Raw genomic sequence first — 27254 nt, 5'->3', positions numbered from 1 at the left:
CTGTTCACCAAAGAAGAATGTGCAAAGAATATTACAAAACATTTTATTTATAACAATGTATGTTACATAACATGACCCACACAATGGAATAAATAACAGCATCGTGAAACATTCTACCAAGCAAATGTATTTCACTGGAGTTTATACCTTTTTTAACAGGACTGTTTAAAAGTAAAGTAGTAAGTTAAATCAAGTTTCCAAATGCCACACATTGGTCTAGAATTTGGCAGACTCATGGAGCTCTGTTCTGGCATAATAACATGGAATGAAGCATGGCTTTCCATTTAAAACAAACAAGTTATGTACCAATTAATGTCCAGCAGCTACATATCCTATTAACAAGCTATAGCTGAGGAACTGTTATGGGGAAAATGAATTCTCTTCTCCATCAGTATCATTGGTTGAGTGTAGGAGAAGTACAATATTCATATCAGCATTAAAAAAGGGAAGCTTCCTTCCTCCGAAAAAAAAAGTAATTTAATGCAGTGTTAAAAAAAATGAAATCATAACAAGGCAATGTAACAGTCCCATTAAAAACAAACAAAAAACAAATCCCTCAACATATTTACCACAGAAACAAAGAAACAGTATGGTTCAGTGACAGTGGAAACATTAAATTAATGCAATCAGGCAAAGGTTAAACCATATACATTCTGATTGCCAAAGTGAGATCCCGAAAAACAAATGACTGCAAATACAACAGAGCAAATCCTGCTGCTGCTGAGCTGTGGCAAAAGGAGACAAAGCACTTATCTACACCTGAATATTGATTCCCCAGAACAAAAACAACAAAGTATTTTTTTATATTACACTTACACAATATTAAAAACAACCTTCAATTCAATAATGGCAACTGACACATAATCGTTTGTACCTCTTATTAATCTTGCCAGGGCCTCATGGTTTAACAACGAATTCAATATTATATTCATTTGGACCAAAAAGCTTCCCTTAGACAACAGGTAACCTGAATCTTTTTTTTATTTTTTGGAAAGTTTTCACTTCACGTTTATTTGAAAACTGATCTACACTCTCCAGTCAACATACCCTGAGTCATTCAGAAATAAATAAGTCTGATATGCCATTTCACTGCAGTCAAATATACTGGATACAGTGAAATGCATGTAACTCCCATTTGCAGTTTAATATTTGAATTCATATTCAAGTCAAAACAAATAGTTTGTCCTGGTGCAAAAAACATCCATATATTAACACAGGAGTGATTCCTTTGGATGCATCAATGTTAGGGGCATCATATCTATGAACTCCATAAAATAAAATCCAGATGTATCCCCTGTCAATGTATTCATAAGCACCCAATACTACCAAAATACTAATGAACTAGACTTGCGTCAAGACAAATAGTTTGTCACAAAACAACAGATCTCTCTAAAGGCACGGTGACACTGCTTTGTACAATCGGCAACCAGGAGGGACTGAACAACTACCATAAACTTTACTGATGCGGCAAACTCCCCTGAGGAGTCTGCTGTTTTGAACAACTGGTTGAAGCTTATACGAATAAGTGCTTAACAATGGTTGCAAATAAATACAAGTCATATGGATAATTTAGGACAATAGTTACAAAAAGATGCGTAGAAAGATGTATGGCAGTTTCTTGCTGTTGTATGCTTGAACTTCATTTTTGAGAGAGGTGATCTGGTTTTTCATAAAGCTGCATCTTCTCAATCCATCAGGTGCAATGTGGTCGGGCCATCAACATTTTTACAGTTCCAATAATAACAATTCCACTGACATCACGCCATGTTGGAACGGTCAACAAAAGCTCCTTACTTTGAACAAAACAGTAAGAAATGGACGAGAAAGAAAAAATCAAACAAAACATCGAAAAACAAATCTACAGGACTTATCACTTCAACGTGTGCATTTGCGTGTGCTCTACTATGCTAACTTGAAGCAACGTACTGTATGGTAGGACTGGAGATCTCTTTAAGCGGACTTGAAGATGATCTGATGCACATTGAGAGTGTGTGACAGTGAGTGGAATGGTGAAGTGTTGTAGTTGTTGGCTTTGGCTGGAGTGTGCTGGTCGGGTCCTACTTTCGCCCGTACATTCGCTCGATGGCGTGGAGATAGTGGTTCTTCAGCTCCTTCCTCTTCAGCTTGAAGGCGTCGGTGACCAGCCCTGTCTCTGGCGTCCACGGGTCGGGGCTCAGGTGGACCTTCACCGGGATCTCAAAGCGCTGGAGTTTTGCTGTGGGAGGAGAGCAGACAATGTTATGTTTCTGAGCATTTTTCTTGTCTCTGATGATGATCTGAAGGACCAAAAATGTTTTCCATGACACTGAGAAGCACTTTTTTCCCTCATACATTAACATTCTTTGATTTTGCATCTGCATCAGTGGTGTGCGAGTTCCTTTTTTGCTGTTCTTCTAATTTCATTCATGCCATCCAAAGATGTTAATTGTAACTAACTGAACTTCGTCTGACCTTGAAGAATGAGGACCTGGTTAACTGGGAAGCTAATTTGGAATATGTGGCACTGGATTGGAAACTAATGAATTCAGGTTACCCATCTCTGGTCATCTCACAGCAACTAATTATGAAGCTGCAGCATCAGCGCAGATAGGAGTTGGCTGCATCGTTATGCAACAAGCCCTTGAAATACATAACTGTAGTTATCCCACATCAACTAATTACGTACCAAGCGGAAGTAGCACACACTTTACAGCAACACAATTCTTTACCTCCAGGGGGCGTTATAAAGCACTATTGCAGCTCTTGTGTAACCCATGTTTGTGTCATAACTGCAATTATGCAGTCAGGTAGAGATGGTTGTCATGTAAAGAATAGGAGGTTGTGGTAACATAAGATGTGTAATGAATCACAATGTTTTCAATGTTGTTGACAATGTTTGCACTCCCATGATATCGCCACATCTCTACTACAGGCATTTAATGGCTTTTTTTGGTATGACTACAGTGTTCGTTCATTGAGATGACCCCAACTTAAACACACAGTTTTTTAGGCACCAAAATTGATTTAGATCAACTGAAGGTCAGAAAATTGTACAGGCCAGACGTATTTTTTGAGAATTAGTAGTACTTAATGGACTAGCAAGCACATTGTAGGATTATCCCCATTTTCACAGCAGCTTTACGTTACTATGCAGTGACTAAAAACAGATTACACACATGACATTCTTAAATGGACACAACAATGCCACGCTTGTAATAAAACCTGTGATCAACTGAGGGGTTTTAAAACTGCACAGTTATAACACTTGGTTGTAGTTGCGCAACACAGGCCTAGAGACTTATGTGGGAGTGAAGTTGTGGTGAAGACCCCAACTCATCCATTCAGGGAGATGGCTGCATGGGAGCATGGCTGTATTGCCCTACAAACGCAAAGTGCATTAACCACATATTTTGTCATAATCTGATTTAAACTGAAAATGGTCTTCATTACACCTCCTTTATCTTGTGACAAAGCCTTTTGGTTCAAATGCTTCCCATTTCAGAGGTATTGTTATGTCAAATTTACAGTAACTACAAAATCCAACCTAATCCCAAGGCTTTGAAGGCATATTTCTCTGTTTCAGTCTTGGTGTAGTTACTTTGCCTTTGAAGGACATTGTAGTTGTGCCAGAGAGGCCTATAGATCTGTAGGGGAGTGAAGAGGAAGAGGTGGAGGTGAACTCCTCCACCCAGACAGATGTATAGAGCATGTCTACTGGTGGGCGAGTAAAGGGAGCCCTTCTCTGGAACAGTCTGTCCCTCGGCCGATGCTTCAAACACATCTGGTCTTGATTAAACACTTTTGGACATCAAGAAGGATGCCATTTAGAGAGCTTGTGTGTGTGCTCTAGTCTCGTTGGTGCTCACAGTTCAGGACTACAGAGTCAAAACGTTGGGCTAGGCTACTACTCTGAGACTACATAGCCTACATACGCTTTTGGAAGAATGGTCAAAATTTTTTTAAAAACCACACTCCTCAACCTTGTGGACAGCCTTCCCAGATGAGTTTGAAGCTGTAATAGCTGCAAAAGGACAACCAATATCCTATGGAACCCGAAGGGGTTGGCAATGGGATGGCAGTTAAGTTCGTATGCTAGTCAAGGCAGGTTAGCGAACACTTTTGGTAATTTAGTGTATTCTTCCTGTCGGTGCGGGTGTGACTCACATGATGCGGCGACTTCTTTAATGGCTCGCAGGACCTCCATCTCCATGAGGGGATGGAGGCAGATCTCCTCCCACGTGCCCGTGATGCCCTTCAGGCCGGCCATGGTCGTCAGCGTCTTCTGGTTGGGCACCACGAAGCTGATCACGTAGTTCTGATCACTGGAAGAACACCGGAGTCGAGCACAGCAATTAGAGCAAGAAAACAACACGTAGAAGAACGTATCCCAGTAACATAGCTCTAGCTCTATCAGTAAATTGGTAGCAATGGGCAACCTGGACAATCCAGTGCCACATATTCCATACGACCTGGCTTTGCCTGTCTAGTTAGTTAGGGTATTTAGACAGGTAAAACCAGGTCATTTGGAATATGTGGCACTGGATTGTTGCGTCTGAATCCAGGTTGTCCATCACTGGAAATCCAAAAACAATAAACAATACAACAATGTTTATTCGTCACATGCAACGAAACAAAAAAAGGATGTTTATATGACATAGTATATGCATACGAAAGACTGTGAAAGGCGAAGTATAACTTGGAGTGAAATATCAGTTGCTCAACAGACATTTTACTTTTCAGTAACAAAAAGAGAAGGAAAACCCCCAATTCTGCAGACTATTCTAACTTTTGAACTTAGAATAAGGAACCTGAGCTGAAGCACACAGAGTCCATGTTTGCAACTAGACATGTGATATCCCCAGTCAAGTCAAGTCAGGTTTACTTGTACAAGTGATACCTGTTTGCGTAGGCGCAGATGTTGTCAATGAGAGGACAGCTCTTCAGGGCGGACTCCACTTTGCCCAGCGAGACGTACTCTCCAGCTTGCAATTTGACAAGGTCCTTTTTACGGTCTAGAAAGAAGAGGGCAAAAAAAAAGAAGAAACAATGAAATTTAAGATGCAGCTCCACCCAAATGCAGCATGCTTGATATGGGCACCACTTACTCTTTTCCGATCTAGGGGCTACAGAGGTAAAGGATCACGCATTGCTGAAACCTGGTACAATCCATATTGTCTTATAATTGTATAAGGCCCCTCTAAATATACCCTGAAGAAGGCTCTGTGCCACTGGGCGTGGGCATCTGCCCTGGGTTTGTTTTAAACTTTAAACTAAAAAATGTTTATATTAAGGTTTTTTTTAAAGTCATTTTTGAATAGCAATAGTATATTTCATATTTTCAACATGTGAATGACGTGCAATACAGGGAGGGTAATAATGTGACTTCGCTGACCAGCATAACCCCCCCACAGTATCTTTGGCAAAACACACACTCTGAAGAAATTCGCCAGTTTGGCCACATACCCACTATCTGTAGGCAACCATCCGCATGGATCTCTCCTACATCTCCTGTGCAAAACCAGCGCTGGCCGTTCTCGTCTGCAAAGAAGTCGTCGTTAATGCTGCCGTCTTTCCTGTAGTAGCCCTGCGTTACGTTAGGGCCACCGATCAGGATCTCCCCTCGCGGGTGCGGCTTGTCCTGCCTCGTGTAACCGCCTGAAACCAGGGACAGATTATATGCAAACAATTAATATTTCATTCAGCGTGACAGGACCACGGGGTTGGACAAGTCATCATTCCTTATTTAAACCCAGGTTGACGTACTGCAGTGATCTCCAATTTTCTTCCCCCAAAGGCCAAATTATGTATCGCAAATGAGGCTGAGGGCTATACAAATCACCTGACCATACAGCCCCAGATAACACGCATCCTCATGGTGGGCCATGTTTGCCACGCCTGGGCCGGATCTGGCCCGTAGGCCGCCATTTGGAGACCACTGATGTACTGTATCTGCAGTTAAGGCTAAAATCTGAATGAGTTAAAAGGCACACTAACATGATGTTATGTGACTTTTTTCCCCTGAAGTACTAAGACACGTTACATGCAAATAATTATTCAGCATGACAGGATGATGACTTTTGACAAGGCATCATTTCTTATTCAAATGCAGTTTTTTTTGTATCTTAAAAAGGTATGAGCGTGTAATTTAGGAAGACGGATCAAATATATTCAGGGGTGATAGTGAAAAAAAATCCTGAGCCTGAAGTTTCCCCCCTGCTCTAACGACGACGACAAGATACTGCATAGTGGCATAACGTAGGTCTATTTTGACACATTACTCAAACATTTAATAGCCTGTGTATGACCATTATTCAAGCCTGATAGTAGAAGAAACCCCTGAACCTGTAACACTTTCTGAGATAAGAATAACCTAATGGCTAATTATTATCAATTTTTTTATTTTTGCAAACTCTGTCAAGCCTGAAATCAGGCATGGAGCCTGAATACTATCAGCCCTGTATATATGACATCATTTCTAAAATACTAAAGCGTACACAAATCAAGTGAGGCACAAATATCAGATGTTATGTGAGCCATGTCCAAAGTATTGAACAGTGTAATTAGTCACAGCAAACTGATAAAGTTTTTTAGTAGCTATATGACACATGAACAAGTTTAAATACAAGGAAAGATCCACTGATGTGATGAGGTATTTTGTCTGAAGCAACTGTTAAACTAAGAGCGATATCGTACAATTTCTGCATATGAGCTCATTTTACACCTTCCCTAGAGCCACTCTGTTTGTCTGGTGATGTAACTTCTATTTCCAAACTAGCAATTATCATTGAACGTTATGGGACCAGCTAGCTTCTAGCTCGTTTCATAAGTTTCAATTATATATGCTAGCATGGGAGTGAAATTTGCACTGCCAGACTCGGAGAACAACTGGAAGTACAGGAGAAAGGTCAAGCTCAACCATTTAACTCAAGGGGAGGTGTAAAATGAGATTATTTCCAGAAAAAGGTACAGTACCGCTTTAAGTGTGTTAAGCGATGCTTATCCAAACGTATACCTACCCTCGGCCCAGTCCCTTAGTTTGATCTCACAGCAGATTAGAGGCGCTCCCACTCGGCCTGTACTGTAGTCAGCCACTAGAAAACAACAAACACAAACATTAGTTACGACCACAAAAAGCCGCGGCCTCAAGGCAAGTACCACCCTCCTTCAACATGCCCGGTTTTAATCCCTTGCCTACTGTGGAACTAGTCATTCAGGCGTGAGGCATGCTGTAACCTGTTGAAGTTTCCAACTGTGCCTCAGAGTTTTTTGTAAGTAGCAGCACACCCCACCTTTTTTGACATCATTATTTCAGACATCATTATGTAATGGAAAGAAAAGTCTAAAATCATGTCTATTCTGACATATTTAGTCACATGTTTATGACAAGGAGGGGAAAGAACACAACACAAAAATCTCCATGATTTTTTCAGTACAACAACTAGTACAAAATATACCGGTATGACAGCATGCATTGTCTAGTGGCACAGCAATGCGTGATTGCGTGACACTTGTGGAACTTACTTCCCTTTCAGGCCTACTCAGCCACATGCAAATGAATAAAAACAAAACACTGCAAAAACTGGGTCATTGTCGATTTTAGTAGCAGCTGCGCCTCCATGATGTGATGGTTCTAAAAATGTCAATGTGATGGTGTTGGTGATGTGATGTGATGTGATGGTGCTCTGCCCTGCAGCTCTCTAGATAAAAGAGTCTACTAAATATAGTGTGATGTGATGTGATGTGATGTAATGTTATACCTAGTTATGTTCTCACCCTTTGTGATGGTGCCTGCCCAGCAGATTTGAAGTCTGCAAAATGTAATGTAATGTAATGTAATGTAATGGTTGTGTGCTCACCCTCGGTGATGGTGCCGGCCCCGCAGGTCTCTGTGAGGCCGTAGCCCTGGCCCACGGGACAGCAGAAGCAGATGTTCATGAAGCGCTGGGTGACGGAGGACAGCGGGGCGCCGCCAGACAGCATCATCCGCACATTACCCCCCAGCAGGGAACGCACCTTCTTAAACAGCCTGCAAAAGGGAACACACACAGTGTTATGTTACGCAAGTGTGACGGAGGTGTTCCTGCACAGTTCATCCCCCTCGGGGCGCGAACCTGCCACCTCCACGTCAGCTACATCGGTTCGGCAATGGGAGTCACAGTACGAGAGCGCTGAGCTAAAGGGCCGGTTCGATAGCCAAACGCTACCGCGCTGTATTGAGGCTTCGGAAGGAAGGTTTATTAATGTTGCACGCCAAACTCTGCTAGTTGACCTCCATTACATAAGCCTATTACTTCATTTGGGGACATATGTGAACAGTCTGTCCACAGTAGATGTCATAAAGCAGACGGTACAAACTGCTGTGCTTGCAGTGTCTCTTTATTTTATATTTTTATTTATTAGTCACTGACTGCAACTGTCTGGGTAAGAAAACCAGAAATAATTTTCTGTGCCTGAAATGATCAATTATAAGCAGTAGAAATTGCAATCACAAGCCAATTCTCATTCCTTATTTAGCATGTCCATTGCAGATGCATTTGGGCCTAAGCCATTATCAGAGGCTAATGACATTTCAAAGTTATTATCCACCAACATATGCAGCCCACTGACCACAACAGAGATCATTTAGCCTTCATCATTCCCTTAGAACTATATAAACTCAAAGCCTAACCATAACCTTAACCAGAAAGCATTTCAAAACATATGTTTTTTAACAGTTTCAGCATATGTACTGTATGTGCAGATTCCTACACACCATTCAAATAAAGCAGTAGAAATTGCAATCATAGCCAATTCTCATCATTTATTTAGCATGTCTATTTCTTTCCTCCTTGAGCATGTTCCTGCATGTGCAGACTCCTACACACCATTTAAATAAAGCAGGACCTCATATTAACCTTTTCACAGCTATTTCACTTAAATTCCGCTCAGTATGGCAAATCTCCTCTAAGCCTTCCAGAAGGCCTTGTGCAGCTTCTTTAACCAGCCCATTGTGCAGTACAAGGCAGTTTGTGTGGTCCCCCCCAAACACACACACACACACGTAAGGAAGTGCTTACGCGTTGCATAAGGGAGCATCGTAGCCCCTCTTGATCTGCTCCAGCTTGTAGTTGTAGGCCAGCTTGAAGAGGGTCCTCTGCACACAGTTCATCTCCTGGACCTTACTCATCACATTTTTGTTAATGCGGTCCATTATTTCCTACAAGGGTAACAGAAACAAAAGGCCATCATGTACGTAGAATAGATGAGAAAAAGAACAGAATAAAATGGAATGGAATAGAACAGAATACTAAACCTTTAATATACTCAGTATCATTTTAAAGCAGCTCCTTAAAAGTGCACAGTGTACATTACATTACATTAAGCAGACGCATGGCCATGTCATTTGTTTAAATTCTGCACAAGAACAACTACTGTGCAAAAAAAAGTCAAAACACATGTCTAAGTACAGTGGGGTGATACGCATGAAAGGTGTTTCCCTTTAGGGGTGACCTCACAAGCTTCAACTTCCAAAGAAGAAAACAAATTACCGGAACAGCTGCCATGAGTGTGGGCTTGAGCACCGAGCAGTCTCCTTTACTGCCCTTTTTGATCTTTGTGGACTGTGGAAAGAAAAAAACAAGGAAGTGGGAGAGCACTGTCAGCACAAAAAGAGGCAGCTTGGGGGAGAAGAAATGGGGTTAAATTCACACGTGGCTGTTATACCTGGTCAGAGAGGGTCTGGGGGGAGGAGTAGCCGATCCTGCAGCCGTAAGTCACACAGGAGATCTCCGCAGTCATCTCCAGGACGTGGGCCAGGGGGAGATAGGCAATATACGTGTCCATTGGCCTAACAGACAGAATATTATTTACATGAAATAAGACTTTACCACTCGACAAGTTTGTTTGGTTCATTGCTAATTAAGCAGTTAAGCTAAAAGGGGGGTGGCGGGCATTGTTCCATTCCTTTACGCCAATTTGTTTGGTTCATTGGATTTTTGCCAATAAAGCCAACTATAGCTATTTCATGTTCGATTAGATTTCCATAAAAACAGCAATAAAAAAAAACGTTTATTTATTAATGCATGTTGGATTTCTCAAAACCTTTAGAGGTGGGACTATATATATAAAAATAAAAATATGTATAATATTGTATGATATATAATTGCAGCCTTTTAATTCTCAAAGCAGGAGAAGATCAGTGCATAAAGTTCAGTGCCTGCAAACTGCTAGACAACTTGACCAGAAGAGGAAGTAGATACAGCCTCCGCTCTTCGCTCACCCAGGGCAGGGCATCCGCTCATGATCTACGTCAATAAGGCACTTACACTACACTACATTACATCACACTGCATTGCATTACATTACATTAAAAACACCACTGAAGAACAGAGAGAATGACTTCACACAGAGGTTCCCAAACTGGGACCCTATGGTGAGTCGGGTAGGGACTGTGTGCATTAAAACTTGAATACATGCTTTTATTATACATAACCATTCCATAAATTGTTAGTAGTAGTATATTCACTTGCATGGATAACAAGTGTAAGTTTACAGGTATACCTATTTACCTTTCCTGTGAGTTTCATATTGTATTTTGCAATATTAAGAGACACATTTTTTAAATATTTTAGGTACGTGTATGGAGGTTGCGAAAATATTCTTACAGATAAGAGGACCAAAAAGGGGGCCCAGCAGAAAGCTTGGGAACCAACCACTGACTTAACATAACCTGTAAGTCAACTTAACCGCAACAGGAAATAGAAAAGAAGTTTCCGAATGGTAAGATACCGTGAGTAGGCGATCTCTGCACTAAAACACCAACACTTTTTGGTCACTAAGGAGTGCTGCTTCACTTTTTGGCCCAAAGAAAATTGGTCACATACAAATATGCTCAAACTTCACTCCACTTGTTGCTGGTGTTAAGTCTTGACAAGGTTCCGAAAGGCACACTGCTTGATTAAGTTAAATTAGAAAGCCTTTGACGCAGCCCTGCCGTGGCCAACTGGTAGGGCACTCGTCTATCATGCGGCTGACCCGGGTTCGATTCGCGGCCCGGGTCGACCCCTCCCCTTCTCTCTCCCCATTCGCTTCCTGTCCACCTCTCAAACTGTTCTATCATCAATAAAGTCGTAAAACACCTTTTTTTTATAACAAAAATAAAAAAAATAAGATGGGCTGAGGCGCCGCTGCGACAAGCGTCTTCCCTTTTTGGATGGCAATTCAACTCACCCCAGGCCGGGTATTCTTTCGCACTGGCCCGTCATGCCGGCGATCAGGTTGCTGTGTACGATCATGACCCCTTTGGGCCGCCCCGTGGAGCCACTGGTGTACATGATCACCGCCAGGTCCGACGGTGTGGGCTTCACAATCTCACGGTTCACTGCAACGGAGAGAAAAGGGATTTTCAGACATGGTGCACACACAATGGTTGTGTAACCATACTGTAGAGATAGCACTGTTTTACCACGACATTAGACAAGCTGGCATGGGGGAATCATCATCATATCATGATCATTGGAAAGAAAGATTCATATGAAATATGATATGAAACCCCCTGAAAGTATATGTTTTTGAAGAAGAAACTAGAAATTACACAGCACACAATATTATCCTTTCAAAGAACCTAGTCAAAATGGCTAGATAATAGCTTTGAAAGACTGGAAAAAAAAGAAACATTCAAAAATGTCATAATCCCACGTCACTGTGAACCAGGGCGTTCCTTTCAGACATTTCCTACAGAGATTGCACACACCAGCATTGATGTCATAGATGAAGGTAAAAAGTCATTCAATAATTTCCTGGGTTGCCGAAACGGAGGATTGCACATGTCAAATGATTTGACATACTTCAGTGGCGTCATAAGTAGATGTTGCAACGACTTTGAAATAATTCAATAGAATAAAACCATATCTGAAATCCATCATGTCCTGATTCATGCGTCTACTGCGAGAAAGTTTGGACATTTAGATGTGCAACAAACTAGCACATATACCACGATTGTTGCCAACAACTTTGAAGAAGAAGAAATGTCACAATTCCACACAGTCTAGTTAAGATATTTAATAGCTGCACAACACAACTTATCAGATATTTCATACCAGCAGAATTCTGAAATGTGATTGAAGATTTTCAACCGAGATACCCAAGGTAATGAAGATTAAGCATACTACATGTCATCAATGCAACAACGTGGGAGGAAGTCCACTCTCCTAAATGGGCTTTACTTCCCCATTGCACTCCATACATTCTGAACACCTACTACTCTCCTTAAAGGGGTATGCCACTATTCTGGGGCTTAATACAGTTAAAATTGTTAGCTGGGGTTTATGAAGGTGGTAAAGTGTCTTATTTGTCATGTTAAGCGTTGTCTTGCTTTAAAACAAGTTAAAAGAGGGAGATTGTAGCTAAGCTAGTGAAAGTCAATGGATCACTGTGGCATGTAGCATGCTACACGGATCGATTGACTTTCACTAGCTTAGCGACATACTCCCTCTTAACTTGTCAAAGCAAGACAACGGCTTACATGAAAAAGAAGAGACTTTACCATCTTTATACACCCTGGTCAACGATTTTAACTGTATTAAGCCCCAAAATAGTGGCCCCTTTAAGGGCCATGACAGCCATATAGCAACTTGAAACCTTACGCCATACCGATTCTGGTAGAAACTCCTTATCTCTTATCCTTGTCTCCTCCTTATCAATCCTCCTCTCTAATGTTATCATGACGGTAGCCTAATGTTTGCTTGGCCTCTGTTTATCAGAGCTCATTGGCCGACATCAGGACAAGATCTCGTCATTGAAAAACTTCTCATTCAATATTATTCATCAGTAACCGTAAATGTTATCCTGTCAGACAACTATGAGCCAACTATGAAATCACAGAGAGAGAAGAAAGTCCGCACACTGCAACTGAGTCTGAAATCAACCATAAAGCCTGAACACCATCCGTCTTGTACCAGTCTGATATGGTACACTTTTCTTTCTGGCTTTTTTATTCTATTTTTTTAACAAGTCATGCTGAAGACACCAAGACAACAGGTCAAGATTCTGGCATTTTACAGCTTTTTCATCTCAATAATCAATAACCTTTACTGTTAGCCTGGCAGTTAAAATAGGACAAAGTGATCTGAAAGGGCTACCCACCCAACAAATACAATGTAATGGGGACGCAATTCTGGGCCCTCGCCTCTCCCTGGGCCCGGGGCAACTGACCCCTTTGCTCCCCCCACCCCACACCAGCCCAGCAGGCTCCTCTGCATCTTGTACCAGTCTGACACGGGTACTTTTCTTTTCTCGCTTTTTTCTCCCCACACAAGTCAGGCTTGTAAGAGAGTAACAGCAGCAGCAACAACAGAAGAAGCTCTTACAGTGGTCGGGCATGGCTCCAAGGCTCTGCACGTCATCCATGCTGTGGAGCTGCAGGCCCTCCGGGTAGCCCTCCCTGCTGACCTTCCTGCTGTCCACATAGATGATGTGCTTCAGGTTAGGGATCTGTGGCAGCACGTTCTGAGAACACGAGGAGAAACACGCGCACACACACACGCGCGCACACACGCACACACACACACACACACACACACACACACACACACACACACACACACACACACACACACACACACACACACACACACACACACACACACACACACACACACACACACACACACGAAAAGGGGTTAGTACAGGACAAGGGTTAGTTATCAACAGGCTCAAGTCAGCTCAATTGCTCTTGAGTAGACCAGTGTTTCTCAAAGTGGGGCGTAAGTCCCCCTAGGGGGGGCCATGGAGGTATCTCGGGGGGGGGGCGTGTGACATCTGATTTTTTGGGTCCCCCCCCCGCCCAGGAAATTATTTCCTGTAAGTCAATAAATCAATAAGTTTAAAGCCCTCCAACATTATATTATTAATTGTCATGATTTTGAATAGCATAGGAAATAAACACACATCTGCATTCGTCTGCAGTCCCTCTTTGTCTAATCTCACCAGTCACCTTTCTTTTGATTCTACGCAGCGATCGCAAAATCAGTCTGCGCAAGTAGGCCTACTGCTGTTGCTTGGGGGGGGCTCGCAAGCATTCAGACCCTCTGAGGGGGGAATGATGGAAAAAGTTTGAGAACAATTGCTCTAGACCAGTGTTTCTTAACGGGTGGGTCTGAGGACGACCTAGAGAGAGAGGGTCGAGACCAAAAGTGGGTCGTGGAGGGGTCATGGGTGGGTCGCGGAACTATGGTGTAACAATCTTAATTAACCTTTTTATTAGTCTTGAATAAATACATTTTGATATCAGAATACATTGACTGGATGACCAATAAGGTCAACAGACCTCCATCACATGCAAACGCCCCAAAGAGCAAACCGGTTTCTGATCGACTCATGGGCCGACAGTGACATGCCAAGAAAACTGGGTCACTGCATGTCTATAGAAAACTGTAGGTCCCAAGGCCATTCCAGTTAAGAAACACTGCTCTAGACCCTAGAGTCTAGAGGGTGGCGGACATCATACAACAACACTTAAGAAGTATTTTTCAATGTTAGACGATGTGCTTCAGGCTATGGATCTGTGGGAGCACGTTCTGGGAACACGAGGAAGAACACACACAAACTCACATCAGTTTATCAGCAGCCTCTCGCTCATTCGTACTGGAGGCCATCTTAAAACAACAATTAAAATTGTCTTTCCAAACGTAAAGCAGTCATTTACCCACCATTTGTGTGTAAAAGAAACTGCACCTTCATTTCAACAAGGATGAAATATTGCCTTGTAAATAAATGTGCTGTTCAAGAGGTGCAGCAGACTTTTCATTCTCTTTATTGGACTTCATTGGTCCTGCACCTGGCCAGCCAGTGGAATGTGTACAGAATTACTCATTTGAACATTCTTAATTAGCTGAGTTTAGAGGACTGCAGCATCTCTTTCTAAATTTCCATGAGAGACAACTCCGTGTCCAGCTCGTTGGGCAACCATGGCCCGAAAACTATCTGGTAAAACAGCTGCTTAAACAGTATGCCGAGACAGATGGGTGCAGACTGCTGATACCAATGGCATATAAAATAATCATAATATAAAATAATGTGAAAATGAAAATAATAGAAAAGAAGGCATTGTGCCAAAACCTACATCCAATTTGTATTACCTAACATCAGCGCTGGTGCCAATGCCACATTAATGCATCTTAATGCCATTAACCACAAAACCCACTGTGCCCAATCTATTCATATCATCGAGTGTCAACATGGGCTGGGCTGAGTAATAGGGTGCCGGCGCAAGAGTAAAATAAATATTACACCAGTCTCAGAGATCAGGGTGGGGAATTTAGCAACTCCACTTACCTTGAGTTTGGCCTCTAGCAGCTCTGAGCTCGTCACCAAGTGAGTCACGCCGCACTCATTCAGGCCAAAGGCCACGGCCTCCTCTCCCAGCGTAGCGTAGAACGTCACCACTAGAAGGGGTCAGAGGGCACAGAGAGGTCAGAGGTCAGAGGATGCAGTGATACATCCTATAATAATATCAATACTGCCCAACAAAGGCAACGTGCAATAAGTACGCCAACAGTGAAACTGAGAAAAATGCCTTCAAAGCCTTAGCAGTAGGTTGGCTATTGTAGTAGTTACTGCTATTTTGACATAGCAATATTTATAAAACGGGACACATTCTGACCATACAGATTTGTCACAAGATAAAGGAGGTATAATAAAGACCATTTTCCGTCTAACTCAATTTTGATACAATATGTAGTTACTGCATTTTGCCTTTGTAGGGCAGAATATACAATGATGTATCACACCACAGAAATGAAGCGCACTTCTATCTGTAGGAAGCAAGCTTGGGAGCAAGTACTAAATATTTTGAGATAGAGTGAAAGACTTTTTCAAAATGACTTTTAAAAAATCATTCATAGTGGGAAAATGTCACATGGAAAAAATGAGTGTTAATTAGGGAGGCCAATAACACGGTCATTCAAATATACATATCAAAATAACATGATATTCACACAATAAAATCAGGAAATCACTTGCAACATGCATACAAGTTGACCCTGATAACTACAGTTGCTAGAGGGAGAGCTGATGAGGTAATGGGGGGTCAATATGGAGGACTGTGTGTGTGTGCGTGTGTGTGTGTGTGTGTGTGTGTGTGTGTGTGTGTGTGTGTGTGTGTGCGCGTGTGCGTGTGCGTGTGTGTGTGTGTGTGTGTGTGTGGTAGTTGCAGTAGCTAGGCTTACATGGAAAATTGAATCTGAAGCACGTCTGGGCCGTGATCATCCACTCGGCCCGCGTCTCACAAAAAATGGCTATGGTACACTTGGGCTGCTGCCCCAGCGCCGCTAAGCCACTGCCAAAGTGACTCACGATGACGTCCATTTCATGGTAGGTGATCCATTTGTAATCTCCCAGAATGAGCTGAAACAGGGGCGACAGACAGAGAGAGAAAAGCACAGTCACAGTCAGAGTGACTCTTCAAAGGGATAATTGCCAGTGTGTAACAGAGAGGGTGATTCATGTGTACTGTGGCCACATGGGGTAAGAGTGACACTTAGCCTAGTTAAATTAACGTCACATGCACAGAGGCTGCGTGACTGGCTGCATGCGATGCTACAGTAGGGGAAATTGTTTGGGAGTGGGACCTTTTTTTTGTCCCTTTTTTGTCTCCCATTTGCTTTTGTCATTTCGGATTATATGGTTCCAATCAAATGCGTCACTGTATCTCCGACAGGAAATGTGCTAGATTGGTGGGGGCACGCGGGTCTGATGTGTTCGTGTTTGGGCTAGGGACTTGTGGGGCCGGCAATAAATTAATTATATCTCTTCTGAAATGTTGACCATTATTTCCTAGCAGGTAGGAAGTGCGTTCGGTGAAGTGCTTTTAGACATGCTGATTTGCACATGATATCCTGTCCGGATTCTAAACCCTCAGTTCAAATCTAATTCAGTTGGGATAACTTAGTTAGGGGTGGGAGGGGTGCGTTGCTAAGGTGACTGCCTTAAACATCAAAGCAACTGGTGAGGAGGGCACGACACACACTAAGTTCTATTATCTACCTTTTAAAAGATCTTGCCACAGGGCTGCGTGGGGGTTAACACTACATTCTACGTCTATGTTTTTGAAAAAACAAAGAAAAACTTTTGACTGAGGCACTGCATTCTACATTATTTCACAAAACTGTTGCCACTGGATCACTGCATTGTAAACCTTAAAAAGAAGTTGTGGGGGGCGCTGTGGCACAGTGCGCCAAGCCCTCCACATATAGGATTGCATGCCCATGGGGACCCAGGTCAGAGTCCGGCCTGGCTAGTTTCCCCAAGTCTACACTGGGTGCATTCCAATATGCGACCTTGCTTCCTCCACTTGTGCTTGTGGCCTCGCACCAGGAAGTAATATGTCATGATGACATCACTGACAACAGCATTATATTTAAATATATTGCAAAAGCTCAATTGTAAATACTTTTTCTCATTTGCAATTGGGATGATGAATGAAAAACAGTCCCCCAAAAGTTGTTGTGGCTAGGCTGACAGCTGGAAAACTTTATTGTTTTCTCCACGGAGGAGGGGCCAGGAGGTGGGGCGAAGCCACAAGCACAAGTGGAGGAAGCAAGGTCGCATATTGGAATGCACCCACTGTCTCTCTCTCCCACTCTCTTCCTGTTATACTCTCCACAGTTCAATGAAAAAAATAAAAACAAAAGTCCTTCATAAAATTAATAAAATTTAAAAACCTTGCCAATGGGGAAATTCTATACCTTTTTAAAAACCTTGTCCCTGGGGCACTGCATACTATACCTTTTAAAAATCTAGCCTCTGGGGCACTGCATTCTAAACATTTAAAAAAAAAAAAAAAAACGTGCTGACTACATTCTATACCTTTTAAAAATCTAGCCTCTGGGGCACTGCATTCTATACCTTTTTAAAAACCTTGCCAATGGGGAACTGTGTTGTATACCTTTTTAAAAACCTTGCCAATGGGGAACTGTGTTGTATACCTTTTTAAAAACCTTGCCAATGAGGAACTGCGTTATATACCTTTTTAAAAACCTTGCCAATGGGGAACTGTGTTGTATACCTTTTTAAAAACCTTGCCAATGGGGAACTGTGTTGTATACCTTTTTAAAAACCTTGCCAATGGGGAACTGTGTTGTATACCTTTTTAAAAACCTTTCCAATTGGGAACTGTGTTGTATACCTTTTTAAAAACCTTGCCAAAGAGTAACTGCATTCTATACCTTTTTAAAAACCTTGCCAATGGGGAACTGTGTTGTATACCTTTTTAAAAACCTTGCCAATGGGGAACTGTGTTGTATACCTTTTTAAAAACCTTGCCACTGGGCTGCTTCTCGTTCTCCTCGCTGAGCACGGCCCGGGTTCCCAGGCACTGGTTGGGTCCGAAGCGCTCCACGGCGTGATTAAACAGCTTATCCAGCGTGTCTTTCCCCTCAAAGTCCATCTGAGCCAGGTTGTTGAAGCAGTCCGTGGAGCGGTAGGGCCCCTCCGGCCGGCCTGAGGTGGACTTGGCCTTGGTGCGCCTGGCCAGGGCCTTCTTCTCCTGGGCGCCCGTGAGGAAGTACCAGGGGAGGAAGCTGAGCACGGAGTAGAGCCACACCAGCAGGTGCACGGGCAGCAGCACCACGGTCTGGAGGTCCATCTTCACACCCATCCTCTCGGTGGGATAGAGTGTTGGATAGAGAGCCGAGAGATGGTGAGGAAGAGGAGGAGGAGGAGGAGGAGGTGGAGGAGGATTGCGAAGAGAAAAGTGTCTCAGAGAGCAGGGCTCTCTTTATTTCTCCGGAGAGAACAAAACGACAGCGATGGAGTGTGAAGGATGTCCAAGAGAAGGCAGAGGAGTGTTTGGGGTGCTGGTTAAAACAGGGGGCGAGGTTCACTTCCAACGTCTTTTAGGCTGCCTGGTTGGGGAAAACACCAATCAAAACAGACAAAGGAGAGAAAAAGACAGAAGGCCACGTCATTTAATTGCACCCCTTTCGTCCCAACAAGCAGAGCATTTCACTGCTGAGAAACTGCACTCTCCACTCAAAGCATGTTTTGCCTGATGCCTCCCTCCACTAACACAAGTCATGTCTGCTCAGGTCACATGTTCAAAGCGATGTAAAAGCAGCGAGCATCGGCGCATGTCACAGTTGCTTGCTTGTTTGTGACGCTCTCCTAATAAAAAAAACACATACACACTCTCCGGACACCAAACAAGGCTTCCACTCTGCTGCTTCAATGTGACTGCAGTGCAGACTGTGACTGTTTGTTAGGTGCCTTTCACATTTTGCAGGTGTTGCAGTAAAGGCAACCACCTTTGATCGAATCAAATCTCCTTCCTTGTCCTTCTTTCAAATGACAGCTAGGCTTCTCACTCTGTTTAGAGTTTTGTTTGGTTGTTGATGATAGCCTGGGTCCACATGTTTTTAAAGCCTTTTTCACAATGCCTAAGGCTAAGTCTTAATCACCAATCTCTCTTGTCAGTCAGAGATGACATGATTATCTTTGTAGGTTCGAACGCACCCTCTTATCTCTCCAGTTTAGATGCTTTGCCACACCAATAGTCTGACCTTTCAATCTTTAGTTTGGAGGAAAGGCAATGTATCAGGGCAACGGTTCCAGCACACTTCTGTAGAAAACCACATCAGATATTCTGGATACTGCAGGGAACAGCTCTGTTTACAGAGTGAGTGAGTCACCCATTTTTTTCTTTACTGTAGAGGCTGACACGATTATCGAGCCCAAATAACAAATATTCTGAAAACAAAGCCCTTTCCACTGATCTTTAAAACAAAAAGATCTTTATCTCAGCTGATAAGACCAGGTCCAAGAAAAACACTGACTTGCTCAAGCAACTTCTGCTCTTAATGCTTTTGGGGGGGAAAGATACAGGAGGCAAAGAGAACACAGAGAGATACTTTTTGATAACATCAAATGATAAAGGTTACATGATATGATAAAGGACACATACATGAAATTCTTTGAGAACAATGGTCTCAGAAACCACACACACACACACACACACACACACACACACACACACACACACACACACACACACACACACACACACACACACACACACACACACTGTAACAAGCAACCGGAACAGCAACACAGCACTGCAGCACTATGGCACTGACTATTTGTTTGTTTATCTCGGAAATGGTCATAATTCTGATTACATGAATAATCTCCACCTAATGAGGACGTGTTAACCACAAATAGCCTGGACATGTCTGAATGGCAAGCCCACAGCCTAACCTCAAATGACCTGCAATGGCACAGCAAGCAGCACCAGCAGCAAACACAAAGCCTACAGTCTTCTGTGCATCTAAAAAGGAGTGCTTGTCTCACATAACAGCAAAACAAAAAAGAACTAAACAACAAAGAATTAAATCAACAATAGTATCCCTCTGTGTATGACAGTCCTAAAAGGGAAAAGTACATACCTTACAGCAAAGTTATGTAATTTCAGTGATGGAGAGGTTCCACTGAGCTACAGCCAGGCAGTGTAAGCAAGCATTCCTTCCCCTATACACTCGAGCTAAATGAACTGCGGAGAAGGACCACAGCTGTGAGTTAGTGTAGTTCTACTGGGCTGCACTGGAGCTCAACTTGGCTGGGGCTCATCTGACACACTGCCTTTTAAAACAAGTATTTATCTAGCTCACCTCAAGTCAACACACCGGCCAATCTCACTGCAGTACTTTTCCGGACTACAGCATCCTCCTTCGTCATTGCTATGTATACGTCCCCTCTCTCTCTCTGTGTAATACTGTAGTTTCACAATGCAGGGGTGAGGGGAAGATAGCCAATGACAGCGCCTCTCACGCCTCACCCCACCTCACAGGTGAGGACTGACTGAGGAGGATGCTGTTCAGCTAATCCACACCGGACCACTACTACCACTACAGGGATTTGGAGGCAAGATCCCCCAATCCCACAGCCAATCCCAATCCCAATTAAAAGGATACCCAGGGGCAGTTCATCCCTCTGAGACACACCACATATCACACCACCCAGCCAGTCCCATTGACAACAGATGAGGTAACTTGGTCATGTGTATACACTATCTGATCATGTTTTAGGCAATTTCACTCATTTGCATTGTGTCCAATAAACTGCTTACAGGGGGAAATCTGTGTACTGTACACTATTTTAGGAAGTATAAACTAGGGTCTCATGTCAGGTCACAACAATGCACCATTTAAAATAATAAAAAGAGCAGAAGACATCCATTACATTTCTACAGAGGCGGATGCTATTCAATTGTGCTTGTGAGGTCATCAATAAACAAAATGTATCCCTCTTGAACAGTAGCTGCAAGACAATGTCTATGATTAAATACAGCTTTCAGAGAACAACAATGTTTCAACTGTTAGTGGACTGCGGTACACAGATGATATGCCACACCACCAACCCATCACCACAGCAGCGTGCGTGGTCCCTCTTCAGATCACGTTATTCTTCTGAGATGAGCATCATCACCCCTCAACGACGCGCTTTGTTAACACAGAAGCCAAACCTACTCGTATTTCATAAGACGTTTACTACACAGGCACAACTTCTAGTCTAAATTCATGAATCGTTCACGCCAGGGGGGCAACATCGTCGTTTGTTGTTGTTGACTGTTTAGTCTGTAGGCTTGATTGAAAACCAGCATTGACATCTCGTGAGCGCTAATGTTAGCGGGCTGGCTAACTTGCCATTCGTAAAAAAAAAGAGGGATGTGATTAGACTAGACAAAACCTGTTACATTTACCTCAATACAGATTACACGTAAGGAGATTGTAGTAACAAGCTGACAATTTACCCGCTTATCTTGCTGGGTTAGTAACAGTCTTACCTTCAGCCTCGCCAACCTCAGCCTCCGTTGTGTCTCAGCCAACTCTAGTCCTGACCGATAGTAACCTCCTCGGCTCTCACCACTCAGAGGAAACACGGAAAATTGCGTCATCTGACTCCATATTTCTGGGCCAATAAGCGTTCACAACGAGAAGCGACTTTTCCTCGCTGAGCCCGCTAGAATATTTTTGAACCGCATCCCACTATAACACCTGTTTTAGGCGACCAAATGCAGGTCATCATTTACGCCAAGTATTCTTGTGAGGCTATAGTAAGGGAAAAGAGCCAGCTCTTGAGAATTTTACAGTCAAAAAGTAGGCTAAACCTTGTCTGGCACTTCTGCCACTGGGGACCTGCTGGCATCTCTTTGCCCATTATCACTGCATATGATCAGCATTTATCCCCATCACTATTTACTACTGCATTTATGTTTAGTATTAAATGATTTAATTCACTTCACATTTTTCATTTTACTTTTTGACCTAAAAAATAAGCTACAGCACATTTTCAATGTTACGAAAGTGATGAACTCATCAAAATCATGGCAGGATTAAACCTTTGCCTTGCTGCCCCTCCACTGTCAGCAAAATGCAAATTCATTTTAAATTGAGTCAGAAATGTTGCTTCTCACTCTTCCTAACAATGCCTTATATTGCATTTTTGAGGCTGGGTGTGGGTTGCTGTACAAGCAAACTCTTGTCAGCATAAAAACCCTGCCAGGAGTCGATGTTATGTGAAATGCATTTCTTTGCTCCTTCCTGCAAGTTCACATTTAACCCATGCAGGCAGCAACAGTGCAATCATTTCCTGCCAGCGTGCCACATAACCTCAGTACAATAGCAATCCACCCACTCACACACACGCACACACACTCACAACATGCAGGTGGCACACAGTGTTCTCAAAACCAAATGGTACTCCTGTATTTCCTTAACTAAACACAGCTGAGTTAGTGGAGGGTATTGCATTGCTATGACAAAGTTGTAGGGTACTGCAGTGGTCTCCAATTATTTTTCTCCTAGGGCCAAACTATGTAGAGCAAGTGAGGCTGCTGGCCAATCTAACGCTCCAACCCAATGAGAAACAAGTTAGATGTCTGGACAGAACAGATTTTCGCTTTTTGTTTTCCAGTTCTTGTCAATGTCTGTTTTGAGACTGTTAGCATAAGATTAAACTATCTGTGAATGCTTTGGAGAGGTGTGACCCACTGAAGTTTTAGTGATCACACACATTTATGTGTTCATTTGTTCTGACCTCATGGTGGGCCATATGTTTGCCACGCCCGGGCCGGATTTGGCCTGCGGACCTTTATTTGGAGACCAAGGGGGTACTGTATGTGTGTACATGTCTGGGATTAGAAATGAGTTAATTTAATGACATGACAACATCTTCTGCCGTGCACACAAACTGATCATTGTCATGGGCCATATTTACCTTGGGCCACCCCTGAAAAGTACTTTAGTTACTAAGGATGTACCGAATCCGGAAGATTCGGTTTCAGATTCGGACAGACTCGGCCTTGTTCACAGATTTGGTTTCAGTGATCGGAGTGGGATTCAGTATTAATTTTGGTCAATTCGGTATTCAGCAGAACCTTTAAGTGGTTGGTTAGGGATGTACCATAGTAGTATGTTATTACATACTGTAGCTGAAACCATATAATGTCATACCAGTAGTGTTGTGATAACACCTGTAAGAATACTTCTACTCTTACTTTATACAACTCTGGTACCGAATCCAAGACTGGGTTTTGCATTCGGCCTTGTTCATGGGGTTCAGTTTCGTTATTGAAGTAGGATTCATTATTCAGTTTCTCACTCTAACATATCTTAAGGAGTGGATTCTGTAGAACCTTACAAATCAAGATTTGGTACATCCCAAGCAGTTAATGCCATTTTTAAAACATACATTTTTTTTAAGCTTTAAACAACAATTACAATGAGTGCTACCACAAGATTTATGATGAGAAGTGGTGTGCCTTTAAATGTATGACATCAATGTACAGTACCTACAGTATAAAGTGAATTCTTCCGCATGTGTGCCATTGTTTGCTCTGAAAGAAGAGGAGGTACCCATGTTATCAGGTTTCTTACTGTCACTCTGAACACAGTCTGTATACACTGTATACTACAGTATAGTAACATCAATGTGTAATGGAAACACACTAACTTCATGGAATAATCAATATAAATCAATCAATTTTAATGTATGTGAAATATTTAATAAAACTGACAGAAGTGAAGATTGCATATGCAGCAATAGATGTGAAATCACCTACTTCCTATAATCCATGAAAGAATTTTACGAATGCTTGTATGTACTTGCTGTTAGAGAGCATGTGTGGGGAAAAAAATCTTGCTTCTAAACCACCTTGAAGAAAAAAAACTGTCAATTTGCAAATCAGATGCAAATTAAAAATGCTCAACAATGGGCCACTGTTAGAGCGAGCTGTGGGAGCATTATGGTCCAATTGTACTGTACACACGCACAGTCAGCGTTGGCTGGTCGTCTATTTTTTTCCCTCGACCATGATGATGTGATAACCAAATTTCGTCTTGACGGGCGGGTCTGTGTAGACGGGTTTGTCCATGGTGCTGGTGGGCAAGGCGAAGGCAGCCTCCTGGAAAGGGCCCACCATCGAGCCTCTGGTCATCCAGCCCAGGTCACCCTGTCATAACATGCAAAGCATTATTTTGCTGTTGTTTATTGTTTCTCATCATGACACATTGTCCCACAACTGTGATACAATGTGGGCATACCGGCACTGCAGGATAGTAAGGAAGTTATCACCTTAGGGCAACGTTATTGCTCATCCACTCGCATGCAAAGCAGTAACAGTGGTAGTGACTTCATATGAATGTCTTCAAGGGTTAGGTGCACAACTATGCGTGGAAAACAATGCGCCGTGCAACATGCCAAGTCGATTCAATTCAAATTTACTTGAAAAGCACTTAAAAATACAACAGAAGCAAGCTGACCAAAGTGATGGACAAGGTTGTAAGAAAGGGCTTGAGTAAACCAAAAAGCACAGAGACAAACATAACTTGGGAACAAAAAGATTAAACACAGAAAGGACCTGACAACAAATGAACCCTAATACCCATCATGTAGTAAGGGGCATGGAAAATAAATACATACAGTAGTAAATAACTAAATAAGTAAATAAAAACTATACAGATTTAAAAGCTAATGTATACAAATGGGTTTTAAGATGTGTTTTAAAACTAGGGGTGGGGCAAGCGAATATGGAGTGGAGGCTCATTCCAGAGCTTAGGGCCACAAACAGCAAATGCTCGGTCCCCCTTCAGTACAATGCACTAAACTGCACTTGTCAGTTTCTGGTGCAAGAAGTCTGCACACTGGAAATTCCTCTATTATATTTACTTCATTTAACCCATGGCAGAACAACCTGAAGACCACACACTGTAAAATAGTGTTCTGACATTTATTAAATGAAATAGATATAATACAAAGTGTTCAAGTGTGCAGATTTCTCTCAAGCAGAACTTGAACAAGACTTTGTCCTGCACCTAGACATGGGGTGTGCACATTTTTCTGTTGCACATTCCCCAACATTGCAGAGCTGTTTCTGACAAAATTGTATACATTAAGCAGTTGATAATGACACACATGGTATAGAAAAATATATCCAGCACAGGTCTGCCACCTACTGGCAAAGAAGGGTTGTGGACGCTGAGGCCCAGTTATCCTTCAGTCATAGCATCTTGCATTTGAGTCAGAGAAAAGACGTGATAACAGGGGTGGGAAAACTTTTTCATTCGAGAAAAGTCCTCCAAGGGCCGTACTATTATCAAAAAACAGGATTTCCCCCTACACTTTAGGCCCATACACAACAGACCCCACCTTCACTAGGTCCCCTGAAAAGATCACTTTATTATATTGTAAATGTAAAACCTAGTATTTCTTTACAAAACATGTCATATTTCATGTGAAACTGCACAACATTAAAATTATGTCAGGGGCCGGATAAGATGGCCTCAAGGGCCGCAAACGGCCCTCGAGACATAGGTTTCCCGCCCCTGTGCAAGAACTTACCCCTTGTCTGGCTTTGTCTTCGCTGTATTGTGTAGCAACTTCGCTGAAGCGCACTCCGGATTTGATTTTCTCCATGGCTTCCATGCACTTTCCATGTTTTTCACAAAGGATGTGACGGACCTGTCAAGGCAGCCAATCCAAAAGGTGAGACCATTACAGTCTTTACACTGTTGTAAACAAAATACCGATGGGTCAAAGACGTGCAAAATGGCATTGTCATTTAGTGTAACGGATACCTTCTGCTGACTGTAAAGGTAAAAAAAACATGATTTTAAAATTGTTTCAAGTAAATAGATGACAGCCGAGGCTTTCATGAATTCACTGGAAAATAAATAAATAAAAAGAGTCATGTTTTTTACAGTTACAGTCAGCAGAAGGTATCCGTTACACTGAATGACAATGCCATTTTGCACGTCTTTGACCCACATGTCCGGGGGTCTTTTCTTTATCCATAGATAGACGTGGGGCTCTTTAAAAAAGTCAGATAAACAAGCTATTAAACATATATTGTAATTGGTTGTAGATAAAGACTTATATACATATACAATAATGTACAGGTTGGTGGTACAGGTACATGATGGGATAGATTACTAGGGTAACGGTGACCTGCACAAGGGATCTTTATCAAGGCTCATACTCCTTGGACTGCATGGACTTATGTGCTGTAGCCTCCTATTGTGGCAGTAGTGTAGTCTCGGTGTACCTTGACAGCTGTGCCTCCTTTCTGGGCTTTCTCTTTCTTGTCTGAGTCGCCACTGCCAGACGCACCACCTCCTCCGCCACCTCCTGGATAAAGTATTTCAGAAATAGTTATCACGGTGCATACAGTTCTTGAACGGTTGTTACAATGTAATGATGGTTTTAAAACCACTCCTTGTACCATACAGACAGCCTGTCTGAGACAGGTCTGCAATACAAGCTGCATGAGGCGCAGAAGTAGCTGTGCCAAAACTGACGTCAACCACAGAACAAAAATAGCTCAGCAAATGACAAATGCAAGTATGACTGAAATAAATATAAGGTGTTATAAAAACTAATCAAATCGTAATGCCTAGACTAGAGATGTTGGCTACTAGCACTGTAGTCTACAGCTAGCAAACCTAGCAAAACACAGCAGTACCAGAGTTTCCTCCCTGGCAGTACAGTCTAGCTAACAGCAAATTGTTGTTTCTAACGACTCACCTTTCCCACCCTTACCACCTTTTCCTTTGGGTGGCATGTCCTTTCAAGATATTAACGATAAATGAACTCGGACAGCCAATATAACAGCCACAAATTCAGACAGTAGCTAGCTTTTCATTCACTCACGCCTGTCCCCTCAAAGCCTAGTGGCAGAGAGTGTTACTCCTGGATCACATGCGGCAAGCCAACTGCGCAAGTAAGACGCATGATGCTGAAAATGATGG

General features: G+C 42.6%; 2 protein-coding genes across 2 annotated transcripts; both read right to left on the bottom strand.

Annotated features, from left to right (window-relative positions):
- Nucleotides 1–29: 29 nt before the first annotated feature.
- Nucleotides 30–20934, bottom strand: acsl4a (acyl-CoA synthetase long chain family member 4a). Its single transcript, XM_063189606.1, has 15 exons — nt 20397–20934; nt 18263–18860; nt 16185–16362; nt 15292–15401; nt 13326–13464; nt 11188–11338; nt 9682–9805; nt 9507–9578; nt 9036–9175; nt 7836–8005; nt 6996–7070; nt 5443–5634; nt 4877–4991; nt 4144–4301; nt 30–2215 (listed from the first exon to the last, which is right to left on the bottom strand). The coding sequence occupies exons 2-15, from the start codon at nt 18611–18613 to the stop codon at nt 2058–2060; spliced, it is 2133 nt and encodes a 710-aa protein (XP_063045676.1). The 5' UTR covers nt 18614–18860; nt 20397–20934; the 3' UTR covers nt 30–2057.
- A 3040-nt stretch (nt 20935–23974) lies between these two features.
- On the bottom strand, nt 23975–27203 carry pin4 (protein (peptidylprolyl cis/trans isomerase) NIMA-interacting, 4 (parvulin)). The gene is made up of 4 exons (XM_063190528.1): nt 27031–27203; nt 26552–26634; nt 25849–25968; nt 23975–24460 (listed from the first exon to the last, which is right to left on the bottom strand). The coding sequence occupies exons 1-4, from the start codon at nt 27065–27067 to the stop codon at nt 24302–24304; spliced, it is 399 nt and encodes a 132-aa protein (XP_063046598.1). The 5' UTR covers nt 27068–27203; the 3' UTR covers nt 23975–24301.
- Between the last annotated feature and the right edge of the window lie 51 nt (nt 27204–27254).

Source organism: Engraulis encrasicolus, chromosome 23, assembly GCF_034702125.1.
Source record: "Engraulis encrasicolus isolate BLACKSEA-1 chromosome 23, IST_EnEncr_1.0, whole genome shotgun sequence".
Lineage (NCBI taxonomy): Eukaryota > Metazoa > Chordata > Actinopteri > Clupeiformes > Engraulidae > Engraulis > Engraulis encrasicolus.
The sequence above is the reverse complement of the archived record's forward strand: the minus strand, read 5'-3'. Positions and strand labels throughout refer to the sequence as shown.